Raw genomic sequence first — 15,687 nt, 5'->3', positions numbered from 1 at the left:
ATATTTCATCAAAAGGTTTAATTTAAAAGACAGTTCATTGATTAATTTTGATGTTTCAGTAAAGGTGTAAAATAAAGTATTTTATGGATAAACTTAATAGGGCTAAACAGACAAACAAGCACCGGAGCGGTGTAACTCAAATGGCAGCTTTGTAAAGTGAGATCTGCATCTGACTTTATGCTGAGATAAATACCAGAAAATTACAATTTAAGAAAATAAAATGACCTTACGTACAACAAACGTAACAGCAAAACTGATTTTACAACTAGTATGAAGATTTAAAGCTGAAGTCTCAAGGCAAATAACTTTATTTATATTTACAAAAGGACAAAACAGGATAGAAAACTGCCTGAACAGCAGGTAAAAAGCAATATGCACAATTTAAGAAGACTGTACATAAAAATAAGTATGAAAAGAGATATAAATGTGGTAGGAATTTGTACACATTACTGCCATACATCATCTGTTCTCCTTATCTAGAGCTAGTGTCAGCACTCTGCAGTCCATGTGTCCAAGCCTCTGCTTATCTGGGGTAGACAGCTTCAGTTTTCTCTGGAAAAGTGAGGGAAAGGAAATATTGCCTTACTGATTTCATTACTTTTATGTTGTGTCTAACTTTTGAAAAACCAATTTACTTAGCATTGATTTAAAAAGTCAGTATAAATGCAAATTAAATGTCCATAGTCGTAGGTATAACTTGCAGTGAGCTTTGCTTATGTGCAGTACCTGAGAACAGTGGTCCCTGGGCGAGTTGGTCTCCTTAAGGATCTGCAGTGGGGAGCGGCCTTCAGTACCTAGAAGACAAGTGGGGGGAGAAATGGGTCAAAAAAAAAAAGAAAGAAAAAAAAGTCAAAACATCTAGTCAGATAAGAAGCCACAAACTTTCTACACACCTTTCTGCTTCAGTTTTCCAGACGGTCCCTTGTTTTCATCTGTTACATTCTTAACAGCTACACAGATGGCGAGAGGAGAAGAGCCTCCCTTTCCACCAGGCCCCTGCATTCCTCTCACTCGTCGCCCAGAGACACCAAAGCCTTTTCCCAACCACTGCGGCTTGAACACCACCTGACTGGGGCTCCTTGAGTCAAAGGTGGGGCAGCGGATGCCGGTGTAGGGCTCTGGTTTCTCTGGGCTCGGGACAGTCGATGGTTCTGATGGAGCAGATGCAGGAGGCAAAGAAGATTCTTTAACAAGCTCTTTTGTTTCTTCAAAAGATGGCAGTTTCTCTGCTTCCTTTGGCTCTGCAGGTGATGCCTCAGCTGGGGAATCTTCTAGATCATTGGCTGGAGAAGGCTCAACAGTGGTCTCTGGTTCAATGGTGATAGAGGGAAGGGCATAAGAGTGATCAACACCATCCCCAAGTGTCTCGACTTCTGCACTTGGCACTGGAGAAGAAATACTGTCATGATGCACCTCAGCAAAGATCTGCGTCGAGGTTGCTCCCTCATGGCAAGTGATCAGGCTCATGCTAAGTCTCTTGTGAAGAGGAGACTCTCTTGCTTCTTCTGCCTCCTCCACACTAATATCTGCCTCAGTTTCAAGATCCACTTCCACCTGGGGCTCCTCAAGAATTACAAAAGGGCTCGAGTCACCCATGCCATGGCGAGGAGGCAGCACAGGAGTAGCAAGGAGGTTAGCATGCTCAGCGAGGGAGCTGAAGGGCTCAGAAGTCTGAGGAGTCAGGAGGGGCTCAGTGGAAGCCAGCTCCTCACCTTCAAAAAACCCCTCCTCCACAGCATTACTGCCTTTCTGAGGTGCATCAACAACTTTGCCTTCAGACTCATTGTGGAACAGCATGCCCAAACGGCGAGCAAAGGACCCAACTGTGGCTGCAGGGGCAAGTGGAAGAATATCATGTTACACAACATCATTGTAGGTGAGAAAAACCAATCTGAAAGTTATTGTCGACCCCATTAGTTACCTCTCATGACTTCTCTGACAGGTGTGCGTGTAATGCCAACAGTAGGTGAGCGGGGATCGACGAATGCCAGTGGACACCCACTTTTCACCACACCAGAGGTTTTGGATGCAGGCCAACCAACCTAGGGGGGAAAAAAAAATAAAAAAATAAAAAAAGTTGACTTATTTTGAAAGGTTTTTATGCAACAGCTTAGTGTAAGTCTGGTGGTAAATCAGCCAGGTAACCTACCTGAATTGGAGTACGAGTGATGCCTGCTGAAGGAGAGCGTGGATCTATCAAATGACTGATGGCTGATTCTGGTTTTACTGGTGCAGCCATGGTCATCTTGCTCTCACTGGATCCCATAATGCTTTATTTAATGTTACCTAACTTAAATACATATAAATAGAATATAACAAAATACAGTTTTATTGCCTACCATAAAAAAGTGCTATAGCTAACAAAAGCAGAAATATGGTAACAAAAAATCATATGACAGCGTAAAACAGTACAGGAATTTATTATCATTAAGTGTTTAGCATACAGTGAAAGGGTTGGCCCTCCTGTTTCTTACTACACGGAGTTATACGACAGCTACATGTAATACTAAAACAGTTTTGGTTAACAGAGCACAAAACACTCTATAGATAGATAATTGTGGCGTTTTCAGATAAAATGTTGATTCATTAGTGCCTATAACATATGAACTTACAGAACTCTTAGTTAACCTCGCAGTAACATAGACACAAAGAGAGCACGTTAATGTAGCGTCTTTAGACACTTAATTTCCATTTTTGCTATTACCGCGTCGAACACGATCAGCTAGCAAGCTAACAAACAAGCTAGCTTAGCTACGGTCAGATCAGTTACCATGTGGCTTCTCTTCTTGTGATATTAACTATGGACTTTGTAGAGTTAAGAGTTATTATTTCAGCTTATCATACAGTTGCTTGCTTACCTTAAACAACGACAGTCCCACAGGGGTGCAGCTAAACCTCCTTTCGCTGATTCCTCACTCGAGATAAACAGAGGAACTACACGACTTTTAAAACATTTAAATCGCGGGGTGGCCTGCGTGTTATTTTTAAATTAGCCAATCAGCGTACGCGTCGTCCCCGCCCCCTCGTCGTTGATTGGCTTAGAGCAAGTGGTTCCTGAATTGGGCGTGACGTCCTGTTAACAAATTTGAAAGTTGAAATGAAAACATGCTTTGTTTTTCACATCTGGCTGCAAAATGTCATTTTACGCTGGCAGTCTTCCAAAGGCATAACTCTCCTGGCTCAGGGAAATGCCACTCAAGTAAATTAGTAAAGTCAGAGACAGCAAAATACAAGAATGATATAATGATTTTTACAATATACTGTAAATGCATCTAAAATACACCACCTCACCTTGTTACACAAATTCAAAGCATGGTGGCTGGAGTGTGCTAGCAGTATAATTACAACAGTCTTTATCATCATCAATTAATAAACTGAGTTAAGAATTCATTATTCATTACCCTTAGATTTAAAGCATTAAGCATATACAATATACCTATTTCATGGGCTAGTTAAACTATAAAAACTCTCATGACACACTCTAGACTCTAGATCAATAAAAACGGCACACTAACTTAAAACTTCATTTTTAATCAAGTTGTAGTTACAACTTCAATGTGTATTCAGAAGAGGTCTATTTTTCTGAAATTACTTTCACAATAAGACTTAGATTTAACATTCTTTCTGCAAGCATTCTCAATTTTGAAACATTTGCTGCCATCTGTATCTGGTATTTGTTGTGTATTTTTTTTTTCAGCTTCCAGCTCATCTTTTCTATGACATCTGGCCAATTCATTGTTCAGTAACTGATTGGTGGCTGAAAAAAAATCCCTAACAGATGTCTGGAATCAAAGCTTTATTGCTGAATATTATATTAAACATTGCAGTCAGGATATAACTCGCCTGAAAACAATTATAGTGCAACAATTATGTTACAATACACAATATGGCATGTAGCATTATTTTACAATTAAGCAAATTGTTTTACAAGAGCGATATGAAAAAAGAAAGTAAGGGAAGAGCCCAGAGAAATCATTCTCAATGATATTACAATTATATGATTTTATCATCCAACGCACAATTAATACACCCAAACCAACCCCTAACACACACACACACACGCACACACACACATACGCCTCATAACAGTAGCAGTCCTGCTGGTTGTCAGATCATTGTCCTGGCTGATAAATGATTGGTGAAGAATTAAATAAAGTATTAAAAAAGAAAACAAACTACTATAGCACATCTGTTGAATATTTGCACTCTGGACCAACATAAACCTCAATGGCAACTCTGCAATGTTACAGCAATAACTGTACCTTTAATTTAAATAACTGCAGTGAGTATACAGTTCAATTGAGAGACTACTATTAATAAAGACTGAGAACATTGAGCATCATGATAAACATTATTGTCCACGTTGCAGGTTACTGAATACAGAAGAGATTCACTCATTTTTCATCATTTACCTTTTTTACTCAGAACAAATTTTAAATCTACAAAAGTGACATTTCATTAAATCCAGTTCTTCAGATCAACAAAGTAGGAGGAAATGAGAGGACTGTCAAACATGTAAAATACAGTTAGCTGTATCTTTCGTGTAGAGATACGAATACTGCAATATTTGACAGAAGTCATTTAAGCACACATGACCATAAGATGATGCCTCTAGGATGATGGGTAATTCACAGTGTCTTCCTCCTCCAGTTCTCTCTAACCGTTTCTCTCTGCTTCATTCATTCACCCAAACATTTACCTCCCAAAAAAACACATTCACACTCAATGGGCCCTCCCCTTGCTGGTCTTCATTCAGTCCCACCTTCCACCTCTCTCTGGCAGAAGTGAGCCAGTAACGTGTCCAAGTCCCGACGATCAGCAGCAGCATACAGAGAGCTCTCTCCCATCATGCTCAGAGCCATACGCAGGGTGGACCAGATGTTGTCAGACATTATGGTTGCTGCAGCACCTCCAGGTCTCCTTGCAGCTCTCGCTCCATCCCCAGCGGCCTGGCGCTGTAGCGACAGAGCTTCGAGGAAGTGCTCTACCGCCTCTCTGCAGATAAGGGTGAAAAAAAAAAAGATGACTGGATGAATAATTTCAAATAGATTATAATGTTTAGATCAACAGAAATATTTTGTTATTAACCCAAATAAATACTCCTAATAAATTATTGCCAATCAAACAGAGACTTTTATAGATTAGGCCATTTTTGCTAAAACATGCACTTATCAGTCAAACTTCAAACATATAAATATATAGGGAAGTCAAAATTTTAGAACCTCAAAATCATCACAAGAACCACCACAAACATCTATTACCACATAATTGAATCAACACCTCTGAAAATAGTATCATTAAAAACTGAGCAGAATAACCCATTGAGACAGGATTAATTACAAGGCTGATTTAGCTAAATGTGACTATGAACTAGCAACTGAGCATTTACAGAGTATTTTAAAGAACTGTTGTTGCCATCTAGTGGAAGTAAAACTAACTGTATTGCACCAAAGTGTTTTCAATCTTACTTTAATACCATCCCAGGAAAATAACAAAAGTGCACTTAAGTCAGGAAAGGACCAAGAAACTGTAAACCTTACAAAATGACACATAATGCAGATTTTCTAAATGCAAGTTGAATAAAGTAATTTTGTTAACGGTTGAGTGCTACAGCAGACTGTACAAGGGGAAAACTGCATCAAAGTGCATCTTTTAAGAGCTCAACCCCATTGACACCTTTCTGTCTATTACAATTTGCATTAAACATTTGATTTCAAATATGAGCTTGTGTTTGGTACAACTCTTCGATGAACCTTTATTCTGTACAATTTGTCGCGCTTCATAGTTATATTACAGTAATTAAAGGAATTTCTGGCCACCTGTACACAAAAGGAAAGACATGTCTCACATATGCTCCACACTGGTGAGAGGTAGGGCCATGAACTCCAGGATGAGTCAACCCCACAGATTTAATCAACGATTTTTTAATGTTGACACAATATTTAGTGTCAGCAGCCTGATAATAGCAGATAATGTAAACACGATCACAACTGCCAAAAAGTGACATTTTTAAAGCTAAATCTTGACATATGTGTGGATTGAGGGGATTACTTGTTTTTTTTTTTTTTTTTTTTTAAACAAAATGTATATCTAAAATCAAAATAACTGTTCCACCTGTGTGCTCCTAAATTAACACAGCTGATTCCCAAGTTGTAGCGACTTCTGACGAAACCTGGCTGCAGCTCCAGAGCTCTCCTGTAGGCGGCCACTGCCTCCTCTGAGCGGCTTCCATTGGCCAGTGTAGCACCCAGTTTATTCCACAGCAAGTAGTCCTGATGGCGAAAAAACAGGGAGAGTTCAGAATAGGAGTAAAGACAGATGTTAGGACCTTAGCTAGGACCCAGTTTCTACACTAACCTGTGGTGTGACAGAGAGCGCAGCACTGAAACAGTCCACTGCTTTGTCATACTCCCCGCTGAGGTTGAAGAGAACTCCTAGACCACACTGCAGCTGGGGATCCACCTGGGATGGGTCAGAGTTGGCTGCACGCAGGAACAGGGACTGGACTTCAGTAAACAACGATCTGTGTGCAAAAAACAAGAAAATGGACAAATGGACAGAGAGAAGATGTTACATTACCACAATATACTGGAATCAATGGACAGTTAATCTGTGCATTCTGTTTTAAAGCTGAAATTTTTCTGTGATACTCACTCTGGCAGCAGTGACCCGAACCTCTCCCTCTCCTTCTCGCTTTCTCTGGTACTATCTGTTTGATGTTCATGGTCATTCTGCTCCCAAACAGTGCGGTATTTTGGATTGTGCTTGAGCCAGTCCCGAAGAGTCTCACAGGCCTGCCTGTGCAGTGATTCATTGGTGAAACTGACAGCCAACGCCATCAGTGCAGTTAAGTTGTCGTTCTTCAGCTCTATGCATCTTAAAAAAAAAAAAAAAAAAAAAAAAAAATCAAGCAAGACTGTCAAATACCTCATTGGTGGTGTGATTACAATTCAGTTCTAATTACAAGACCTTACTATTGAGCTATAAACAAGTTTACCATAGGACTAGATCCAATCTAGAAAAGAACCTTGATTATCAGTCACTACATGCCTTTTTTCATATTATTCTGTTTCCAGAAAATATCTAAACAACAATTTGCAACCCTGAATTCTGACCTGCGGAGGGCACTGATGGCAGCAAATTCTTGCTCATTCTCTGCCTGACAGGTTCCCAGATACTGCCAAGCCTGAAATTCAGAGAACACAAAGACAGATCATTACAACTGCTTTCTGTCAGGGACAAATTCCAAGTAGATTAGAAATTTTAAAAATTCACTATTTTTGCTATACTTTTTAAAACGAGATGAGATTCAAGAAACTGAAAATCTCACCAGCTGGTTGTCTGGTTCTTTCTGTACAGCGCTTTCAAAGAAGCGTACAGCACCAGGGATGTCCCCTGCCTCCATCCTCTTTACTCCCTCTGACAAGGGGTCTGGGTGGGCTAGGTAGGGGTTGTCATCTTCAAATTGATACCCCTGGGACAAACAAGGAAAATATGTAGGCTGCTGAACATATTTCGGCATGTAGTGTTCTAACAGACGATTATGCAGGAGGAGATTCATGAAAAGCAGTAACATCAGTATTATGTGCAGTGTTGTTTAGGACATCATTAACAGCTCTACGTGCAAAGATGCTGAAACATATAAACAGACAGTATTTCTCAGCAGATGGCTGTCCTGAGCAGGCTGACAGGTACCTTATCATAAGAAGTGCTGAGTAGTTGATCAAAGTCAGACAGCCATGGATGGCTCTCTGCATCCCTCTTAGCCATCTCCTCCCACTCCTGCTGCAGCTTCTCCCAGAAGTCCACATCACTCTGACAAAATGACAGTGATGTGCACAATTACTTTATAGACTCTCCTCACGCAATATATCATCCTGTGTTACAGACATACTTGACCTTTACTGCTCCCTGTTAATACAATGCTGCTTTAGACTTGGGTTTAAGGTTTCATTTGCCACTGATTCTGGTCTCACCTCCACTGCAGCTTTGGCCTGCTGGAAATCTGGTCCTGATGTGGTGAATTCATCTACCCAGGCTTCAGCTGACTCCTCTGACACCTGAAGATCAATGACAGTGCTTGACTGCTGTCTGTGTGTACAGTCTGATGAAGATTAATATTTAAGCTGAGGATGGGCACGTTAAAACAGGAAAAATATATGGGGGAAGTGAATGAAAAGGAGGAAAAGATGAAAGAAGAAAGAGCACAGAAAAAAGTAAATCTGCTGTGACGTCCTTCCTTATATTTCTTGCTAATTAGGTCCTGCTTTTTTAATAAGATAGAAAATTCACCAATCGACAACATAATTAAATATTGAGTGTGTCTTACTTTTTATTTGTGAATAAATCTGTAAGCACAACACCAGAAGCAATAACTACAGCTAAACAAAGTACCTCAAGCTGCCATGACCACAGAGGTCCTACCTGCCTGACGACCTTGGCCCACTGCTCTGCCTGTTTAGCTTTAGTTTTCTCAATCTTCTCATTCTTCTCTGGGAGTTCCAAGGGAAGACTCCCTCCCCCCGTCTCTGTGAGGAACTATGGCGGCAGGCGAGGAGGGGTGGCGGTGGGGAATGGGGCAATGTTTTAAGGAAGAGGGAGCGGTCAATGAGGAGTTTTTTTGTTTGAAAGGGTGGGTGGAGTAGGAGTAATATTAAGTAGCAGGAGGAACAGATGAATGGCATTTGTTAATTGTGGGAATGGCAGGTCGAAAGTTCGAAGGCAAATCAAAAATGGGAAAAGTACACATTACAATTAGAGGGCAACTAAGTACAATGGAGCCATGGTTAACAGATACTCATCACAAACAGGACTCAGAGCCACACATGCACAGTATAATAGAGAAGCTCTGTTCTGCCAGGAAAAGAAAAAAAAAATATAGCACTGCCAAGTCAGAATTAATGAGACAGTAAGTTACATTTTGGAGCTGAGTTCAAAGAAAAAAATCTAGACACGTCGACAGATAATAAAAGGATTGAGTTACGAGTTTAAAATTCTGAACCAGTAAAAAAAAAAAAAAAAGATGGGTTGCTAAGTTAAAACTGGGATAATTAAATTAAAATTTTAACTAAAGTCCAAGACACTAAGATAAATTTATAAAATAAAAGTCAGAGTTTTGACTTTTTGCTTAATATGCCACAATCTTGACATGATAAACTAAACACGAATTACTATGTAATAGTTTTAACTTATTATGAGGTTATTTTCTCTAACTTAACTTTTGAGACTTCCATGGGATTCATTTTTTCTTTTCTTGGTAGAAATGAACTTCCAGGGGATTATGATTTCAGGGAAAATTGTAGTTAAAATCCAAAATCTGGCATGAGCCTTTTTCTGCCTGAACTGAATGAAGTCAAATCAAAGACTTGTAACTCCAGTAAAATAAAGTCAAAATAAGAATAACTGTATGGATCATGTGAATCATATATGTTAAAAACTGAATTTGTAAGTAAGAAAGCTGACAGTCATCAGAGTCCTCTTTTTGTTAGACAAATTCCATCAGCAATGCAGTCCAGCCCTGAGTTTCATATTACAGCGAGTGTGGTGGCTGCTTTTGGGTACATGTGTGGAAAATGTTACTCTGCATCAGATACTGGGATGATGAGTCACGAGGCATAGACTATACTGAGTAAAAGTGAACCAAAGTGCTTCCCCAATGTATTCCCAGTTGCAACCATCCCCGCCTCAGAGGGCAGTGACTCGTACCTGGTTGAGGTTGGAGGCCCAGTTCTGAGCCTCCTCGGCCTGAGCTTTATCTGTGAGCTGTTTGTCTGTTCTGCTCTCCACTGTGACACTGCCCTCGCCAATCTGCCTAATGAATCGCAGGAACTACACAACATCGGAAAAAAAAATGACAACAAAAAGGCATTTACCATTACTAACTGATCAGGTTTAGACTGCTATATTCTTTCTATTCTAACAACTTTCTCCCCAAAATACCACAATTATTTTGAAAAACTTTAAGTCATCAACATTACCAATGCACTACTGTCCCAAAGAACTAATCCACAGAAGGTTAAACGAAAGAGAGAAAGGATATGGTGATAGGTAAAAAGGAATGGCACATGGTAGAAGAGGACTGCAGTGGAAGGGAAACTGACAAACTTGTTGCTCACCTCAGTGTTTTGTAACTTGGGGTCATCAACCTTTGAGACAAGCTCATTTGCTGTTTGCCTCAATTCTTCTCCTGGTTGATAATCCTTCGTCCTGTCAGGTAAATAACAAAAAATAAGAATATAACATGCTGTAAGTGGGTATAAGATTCAATAAATAAGTTTTACTGCATTTTGCAAATGTATGTTGGAATAAATCAATACTTTGCATTGTTGAACAATGGACTTCTTTTAAAGTAAGTGCACTGTGTTGATGATTAGACTTTTCTATAACACATCTGTAGAGTTTTTACTTCCTGCTCAGATGCCTTTTGACAAAGTTGATGGTTTGGCCTGCTGGACCCCAGGTAAAATGGGGAAAATGAACACTGAAGAGAGACAGACACTCTACAGGAGGACTTGATTCTCTTTACTCTCCCCACAAGTGTCTTGCCTATGCTCCGCATTTGTTGAGGCAACTGAAATAGCTACTCATATACAGTAATCCGAATTTCACCTGCAGACATTTAACACTTTCATCTATGACCCACAGAACCTAACCATTCATTCTCCCTGTCTCCCAGGTCTCCGAGCCACAACTTCTCCTCAGACTGCTCCAGATACTCCTCTGCCCAGCGTCCAGGATCTGGAGAAGAAAAAAAAACAAAAACATGGCAGGGAAGCATACTGTTAAAATGACGTACAATGCAAAACTAAAGGTGATTTATTCAATGGAGATTTACTGTAGTGTCAGTTAAAATTGACAAGACATGACAGACAGATAATGACTCCAGGAAGAAATACAGCAAGCAAATTAAACAGAAACTATAACAAACTCAAGCTACCCTCAGCCTCTGCGATAAACTCTCTTGTCCAATCAGCATCTGCTGCATCGCCAAGAGTGATGAGGCCAGGTGCTGAGCCAGAGTCCGAACCTGAGAGGAACTCAGCTGCCCAGTCACCAGAAAGAGCCAACGCTGCCACGTCTGGAGCTACGATATGAAAATATGTGGTGCTTTAAATGCTTTGAGATAATTATAAAAAAAAAAAAAAAAAAAAAAAAAAAAAAAAAAATCACTGAAAAAAGTACTCAAAGTACATGGGAAAAACAAGAAAGTGTACCTCTCTGTGGAGCTTGTCTGTAGCTCTGCTGGTCTATCTGCTGCATTTCCTCCAACAGCTGACCCATGTCAAATGTGTGTTGGGGTCGTGGTGGTGCCTGAAGGAACTCATTCACCAGCTGGAGTAAAAATGAAAACATGGTACTGCAGCTAATAAAAATGATTCTGTTTTTTTAGAGACTATATTAAAAAATGCACAGTATATTCAAAGATCAACACCAGAAAATCCTTTAGTGTGGAATTTATTATTATTTATTAAACATTATAGAGCAATATTGTCAACACAATATGCTGAATATGGAAAGGATCATAAAAACTAACCTCTTCTTCAGTTGAAATTTCAATGGGAGTTGAGGGAATCTGAAAAAACAAAGAAAAAAAAAATTAAATTAAAAAATAAATAAATACATGTATGTATATATATATATATATATATATATATATATATATATATATATATATATATATATACACACACATCAGAGCAAACCAGTGAATATGTAGGTTTTGACAAAAATGATTTTTAATGATGATTTATTGATATATTTAATTATCTCAACCACTAAAGGATATCTACAAATTACTCACTGTAGGTGTTGAGCGGTGCCGCCATGCTCCCCCTTCCTTGGTCATGTGACTGGTCAACTTCATGAGGGGATTCTCTCCCCCACATTCTGCCTCAACCAATTCCCGCATCGCCATGGCAACACAAGGATGAGGCAAACCCAATAAGACCACCAGAAAACTGAGAAGAGAAGGAACAGATACATTGGTCAGTTTTTGTCTTGTTTTAATAACTGCATGAAATTCAGTTTGTCTGCAAGACAGTTGATGACATTTATGGTTTAATTGCAAGGTGGAGATGACAGCTGTTCAGGACCTCCATGACAAATTATACAAAAACAAAATTAGGCATTTCTACACAGATAAAGTCATGTCTATGGATGTGACGTAACAACATGAAAAGTTATGTTTTTTACTTTGATATTTGAGTGCATAACATATCCTGTGAAACTGGCCGACTTTTAATATTAAACCTTGGAAAAGACAGCAAAAAAAGTTAATTGTTAGTGCAAGTAATTCTTAGTATTGTTCTCCATGCAAAAAATAAATAAAAATAAAACACAGCTAAAACATTTCTTAGACACTTTTAAAAGCTGACAGGGCTTGCAGGGTGAAATCATGAAGGTGTCCATGCAGCACACACATAGCCTCATGTCACATAACCAAATTCAAGCTCCATCTGCTTTTTTTCTGTGTCATTTCCTGGCTTAGGGTGAACCATTAATAATGTGGATGTGATGGCCCAGCAGGCACAGCCATTCACCACATATTTCACTCAGATATTCTAGAAAGTTGAGAGGATTATAGCTTTTAACTGTGTCCCAGACTTTACAACGTATATGAAAGGTATAACTATTTAAAGCTATGGCACAATAGAACTATAGTCACAGACTATGTTAAATACACCCTGGAATAAGACAATGGGACACTAGTTAAATAAATATTCAGCATCATACAGGGCTGACCCACATAATTGTCTCCTTAGTGCTAAAAATCTGTCAGGAAAAAAAACAACAACTCAGTGAAATACTGAAAGCTGCTACTGAACATCTGAGATATTTCCTGAAATAAATCAAGTTTCTTGTACAGCTCTGTTGGGATGTCACAGCATTAACCATTTCAGAAACCAAAGCTCTGGGTGACATATCAGGACACGCATACAGGGATTCACTGTTCATTTAGCCCCTTGAAAATAATTATACATGGTCCACAAGGACCTCCTGCTGCTCAGTGACCTATATCCAGGCTCAGGGATGAACAGCTGGCAAACTGTCATACAGACTGGCCTACTCAACTTGTCCACATCCCTAGAGGAATAAAGTGGCTCATTTTATCGTAATGAACTGTCAGGAACAGTAATTCTCTAGAACAGGGAGTACATACTACAGCTTTAAGGATATTTCTATTCTTACTAATTCAAAGTGCTGCTGTATGATGATTAGGGTAGGATAAGAGGATTAGACGAAGATATTAATATACACACACATTCACACATAGGCCACTGTAGCACCAACTTCAGCCCTGCACATACTGCACTGCAATTATTTTAAATTTTCATTCAGACTATATTTAACCGTGCACACCTGACAGTGGTCCACCCACTGTCCGCAAAGGACTGGGAGTTAAGTGACTGGGAGCACTGGTTTGAACGAAGCTAGCTAACAGTGGCTCCAGTCAGAAAAAGCAACATGAGCTTGGTAAACAATGGACAATATTCACGTTATTTACCCTCTCTTGTTAAGAAGCCAACGTGCTGCTCGGTAAAATAAAAAAAAAAAGTCAAACAATGAGGATATAAAGAAATAACGAGCCCGTGTTGATTTAAGACAGCGCTGATTAGCGTTAGCTGGGTATGCTAACTAGCTACACCCAGAGATCACTCCTCCTGACGGGGAGCTTGATGTTCCTCTCACCGCCGACAGCTGCTGCTTCAGCCGAACCGCCCGTCCCTCCTCTCCGGGTGAGTTTATCCGAAGAAAATCAGCTGCATCCAGCGTGTCAAATCCTGGAGTGACCGTGTGGAGCCAGCCGCGGTGAGTTAGCAGCGCCTGTCTTTTATTTACCTTGCTCCTCCATGACCCACAAAACCCCGCACTGATCGCTCGGTGTCACGTAACGTTACGACGGTTCGGTAATCTCGAACGGGTTTACGTAAGGAAATGTTCGCACGTTGAAATTAGAGGGGCTCAGGTTAGATTCACCGTAAGGTTTTACGTAAAAATTAATATTGCGCAGGAGATCAGAGTCCAGCAAATCCAGAGTGTGGAAAAACATCTAGAAACATCAAGAAAAAACTTGACTAAAAGTAAAATTTCGAGTTTCTATTATTTCTGTATAAGCATACAAATATAAGATTACAGAATACATCAGATATATTTATATTTTAATGTTTATGTTGCAGGTCTATTAAGGGAAATTGCTGAAAGCGCTCTGAGTGCATGTTTCGTTTATCTGATAATGGCGATTACCAGGTATTGTAGGTTATATTGTGAGAAGGATTCAGATGCATGTTTGAGATGTAGCAGGTTATAAATAGTTTGGGGCCCAGTGTCACAGATAAGTTGTTAGCAGTTCCACTGACAATAATTGTAATTACTCAAAATTTTACAATAAAATAACATTTTAGACATGAGTTCAAAATAATAAATATATATTTCCATCCATCCATTATCTATACCCGCTTATTCTTTAACCGGGGTCACAGGGATCTGCTGGAGCCTATCCCAGCTCTCTTTCAGGTGGAAGGCAGAGGTACACTCTGGACAGGTCACCAGTCCATCACAGGGCAATTTAGAGTCACCGATCAACCTAACATACGTGTTTTTGGACTGTGGGAGGAAACCGGAGTACCCGGAGTAAACCCACGCAAGCACGGGGAGAACATGCAAACTCCACACAGAAGGTGCAACAGTGCTAACCACTCACCCACCATGCTGCCTAAATATATATTTGTGCAGCAAATTTTCTTCTTTTCTACCTCTTTAATAATTTCACAACCCCTGATTTTTCCTGTAACTTCATGTTGGGAACTATGAAGATAAACAACCTAACTATAAATGAAATAGTTCAAAATAGTTTCAATCAGATCAGCAGTAAAATGTGCTGATACATTGTTGCATCATCTATTAATATCATATATAGTGATATTCTGAGATATTTTACTGCATAGCAAGAAGCTTTACTCTTGATAATTTATTTTTCTGGTATTAGCTTTGTACTTTTCTGTATTGTCTGGTCTGTATAATCTTATAGATAAAAAGTCTGTAAATCATATATCATGTATTGACATTTTATTGTTGAAGCTGTCCAAGTATTTGATGGTAGTGTGGTACACTATATATTGTATAAGCACTATATGTTGTAATAAACTCATGTAATATTGTACAAAATTTGGTCATTTTATTAAGTGTATGTGGAGGGAAATCAGTTTTCTAGGTTACCTTTTATATATATAACATCACTTTTAAAATACTGTTTTACAAAATTAGAGCATTTTTTTCAGTGGAAGCTATACTCTAACAAGCAATCTTTCTCATGGAGACGTCATATAGTGTTTTTATTATGAATTTTGTCATTGTTTTCTTACAGTTCTCAATAACAATTAGCATAATCCATCTCATCAGTGTATCAATAATTACAGGTAATATTTCAATAGTAACATTGTAATAATATAAGTTATTCATCAATGCAATGTTTATTCTTTCTTAACATCACACTCAAAAACGACAGGGTTTATTTACCGACAGGTTTAGCACTGCACATTGATAGGCTACACAGACGGACAGCAAGAGACATAGAGGGAGCGTGAAGGAGAGGTGAAGGGAAAAGTTGGGGGGGGTAAGTGAGGAGAAGCACACAGTTGTACATTTATTAAAACAAAGATGGACTGGAAATAAATTACAATTTTTAAA

The 15,687-nt window shown here is 39.2% G+C and overlaps 2 protein-coding genes across 5 annotated transcripts; both read right to left on the bottom strand.

Annotated features, from left to right (window-relative positions):
• Positions 1-290: 290 nt before the first annotated feature.
• On the bottom strand, positions 291-2,972 carry cdca3 (cell division cycle associated 3). Of its 2 annotated transcripts, none has more exons than XM_026317525.1 (6): positions 2,859-2,972; positions 2,150-2,290; positions 1,922-2,042; positions 894-1,829; positions 727-794; positions 291-552 (listed from the first exon to the last, which is right to left on the bottom strand). In XM_026317525.1, the coding sequence occupies exons 2-6, from the start codon at positions 2,264-2,266 to the stop codon at positions 460-462; spliced, it is 1,335 nt and encodes a 444-aa protein (XP_026173310.1). In that variant the 5' UTR covers positions 2,267-2,290; positions 2,859-2,972; the 3' UTR covers positions 291-459. The 2 variants fall into 2 exon arrangements, with proteins under 2 accessions (XP_026173310.1, XP_026173311.1); XM_026317526.1 differs by having other exon boundaries at positions 2,150-2,286; positions 2,859-2,911.
• A 712-nt stretch (positions 2,973-3,684) lies between these two features.
• Positions 3,685-13,895, bottom strand: pex5 (peroxisomal biogenesis factor 5). 3 transcript variants are annotated; one of them, XM_026317465.1, is made up of 17 exons: positions 13,690-13,895; positions 11,801-11,957; positions 11,534-11,572; positions 11,214-11,331; positions 10,937-11,083; positions 10,653-10,737; positions 10,116-10,206; positions 9,706-9,828; positions 8,425-8,538; positions 7,977-8,060; positions 7,696-7,815; positions 7,331-7,474; positions 7,116-7,186; positions 6,655-6,876; positions 6,358-6,523; positions 6,115-6,272; positions 3,685-4,995 (listed from the first exon to the last, which is right to left on the bottom strand). In XM_026317465.1, the coding sequence occupies exons 2-17, from the start codon at positions 11,912-11,914 to the stop codon at positions 4,749-4,751; spliced, it is 2,043 nt and encodes a 680-aa protein (XP_026173250.1). In that variant the 5' UTR covers positions 11,915-11,957; positions 13,690-13,895; the 3' UTR covers positions 3,685-4,748. The 3 variants fall into 3 exon arrangements, with proteins under 3 accessions (XP_026173250.1, XP_026173251.1, XP_026173252.1); XM_026317466.1 differs by lacking the exon at positions 8,425-8,538; XM_026317467.1 differs by lacking the exons at positions 8,425-8,538; positions 9,706-9,828.
• Between the last annotated feature and the right edge of the window lie 1,792 nt (positions 13,896-15,687).

The sequence above is a fragment of the Mastacembelus armatus genome, chromosome 16, assembly GCF_900324485.2.
Source record: "Mastacembelus armatus chromosome 16, fMasArm1.2, whole genome shotgun sequence".
Taxonomy (NCBI): Eukaryota; Metazoa; Chordata; class Actinopteri; order Synbranchiformes; family Mastacembelidae; genus Mastacembelus; species Mastacembelus armatus.
Note: the sequence above shows the minus strand (reverse complement) of the source record. Positions and strands in the feature narration are given on the sequence as shown.

Excerpts from the sequence above, each read along its gene's own strand:
- cdca3 (XM_026317525.1), bottom strand. The coding sequence starts at position 2,266 with ATGGGATCCAGTGAGAGCAAGATGACCATGGCTGCACCAGTAAAACCA. Across the intron at positions 795-893 it reads TGGAAAACTGAAGCAGAAAG|GTACTGAAGGCCGCTCCCCA; the intron begins GTGTGTAGAAAG and ends CTTGTCTTCTAG. Across the intron at positions 553-726 it reads CCAGGGACCACTGTTCTCAG|AGAAAACTGAAGCTGTCTAC; the intron begins GTACTGCACATA and ends TCACTTTTCCAG.
- pex5 (XM_026317465.1), bottom strand. The coding sequence starts at position 11,914 with ATGGCGATGCGGGAATTGGTTGAGGCAGAATGTGGGGGAGAGAATCCC. Across the intron at positions 10,207-10,652 it reads GGAGACAGGGAGAATGAATG|GACGAAGGATTATCAACCAG; the intron begins GTTAGGTTCTGT and ends TTTACCTGACAG. Across the intron at positions 7,816-7,976 it reads AGGCCAAAGCTGCAGTGGAG|AGTGATGTGGACTTCTGGGA; the intron begins GTGAGACCAGAA and ends TCATTTTGTCAG.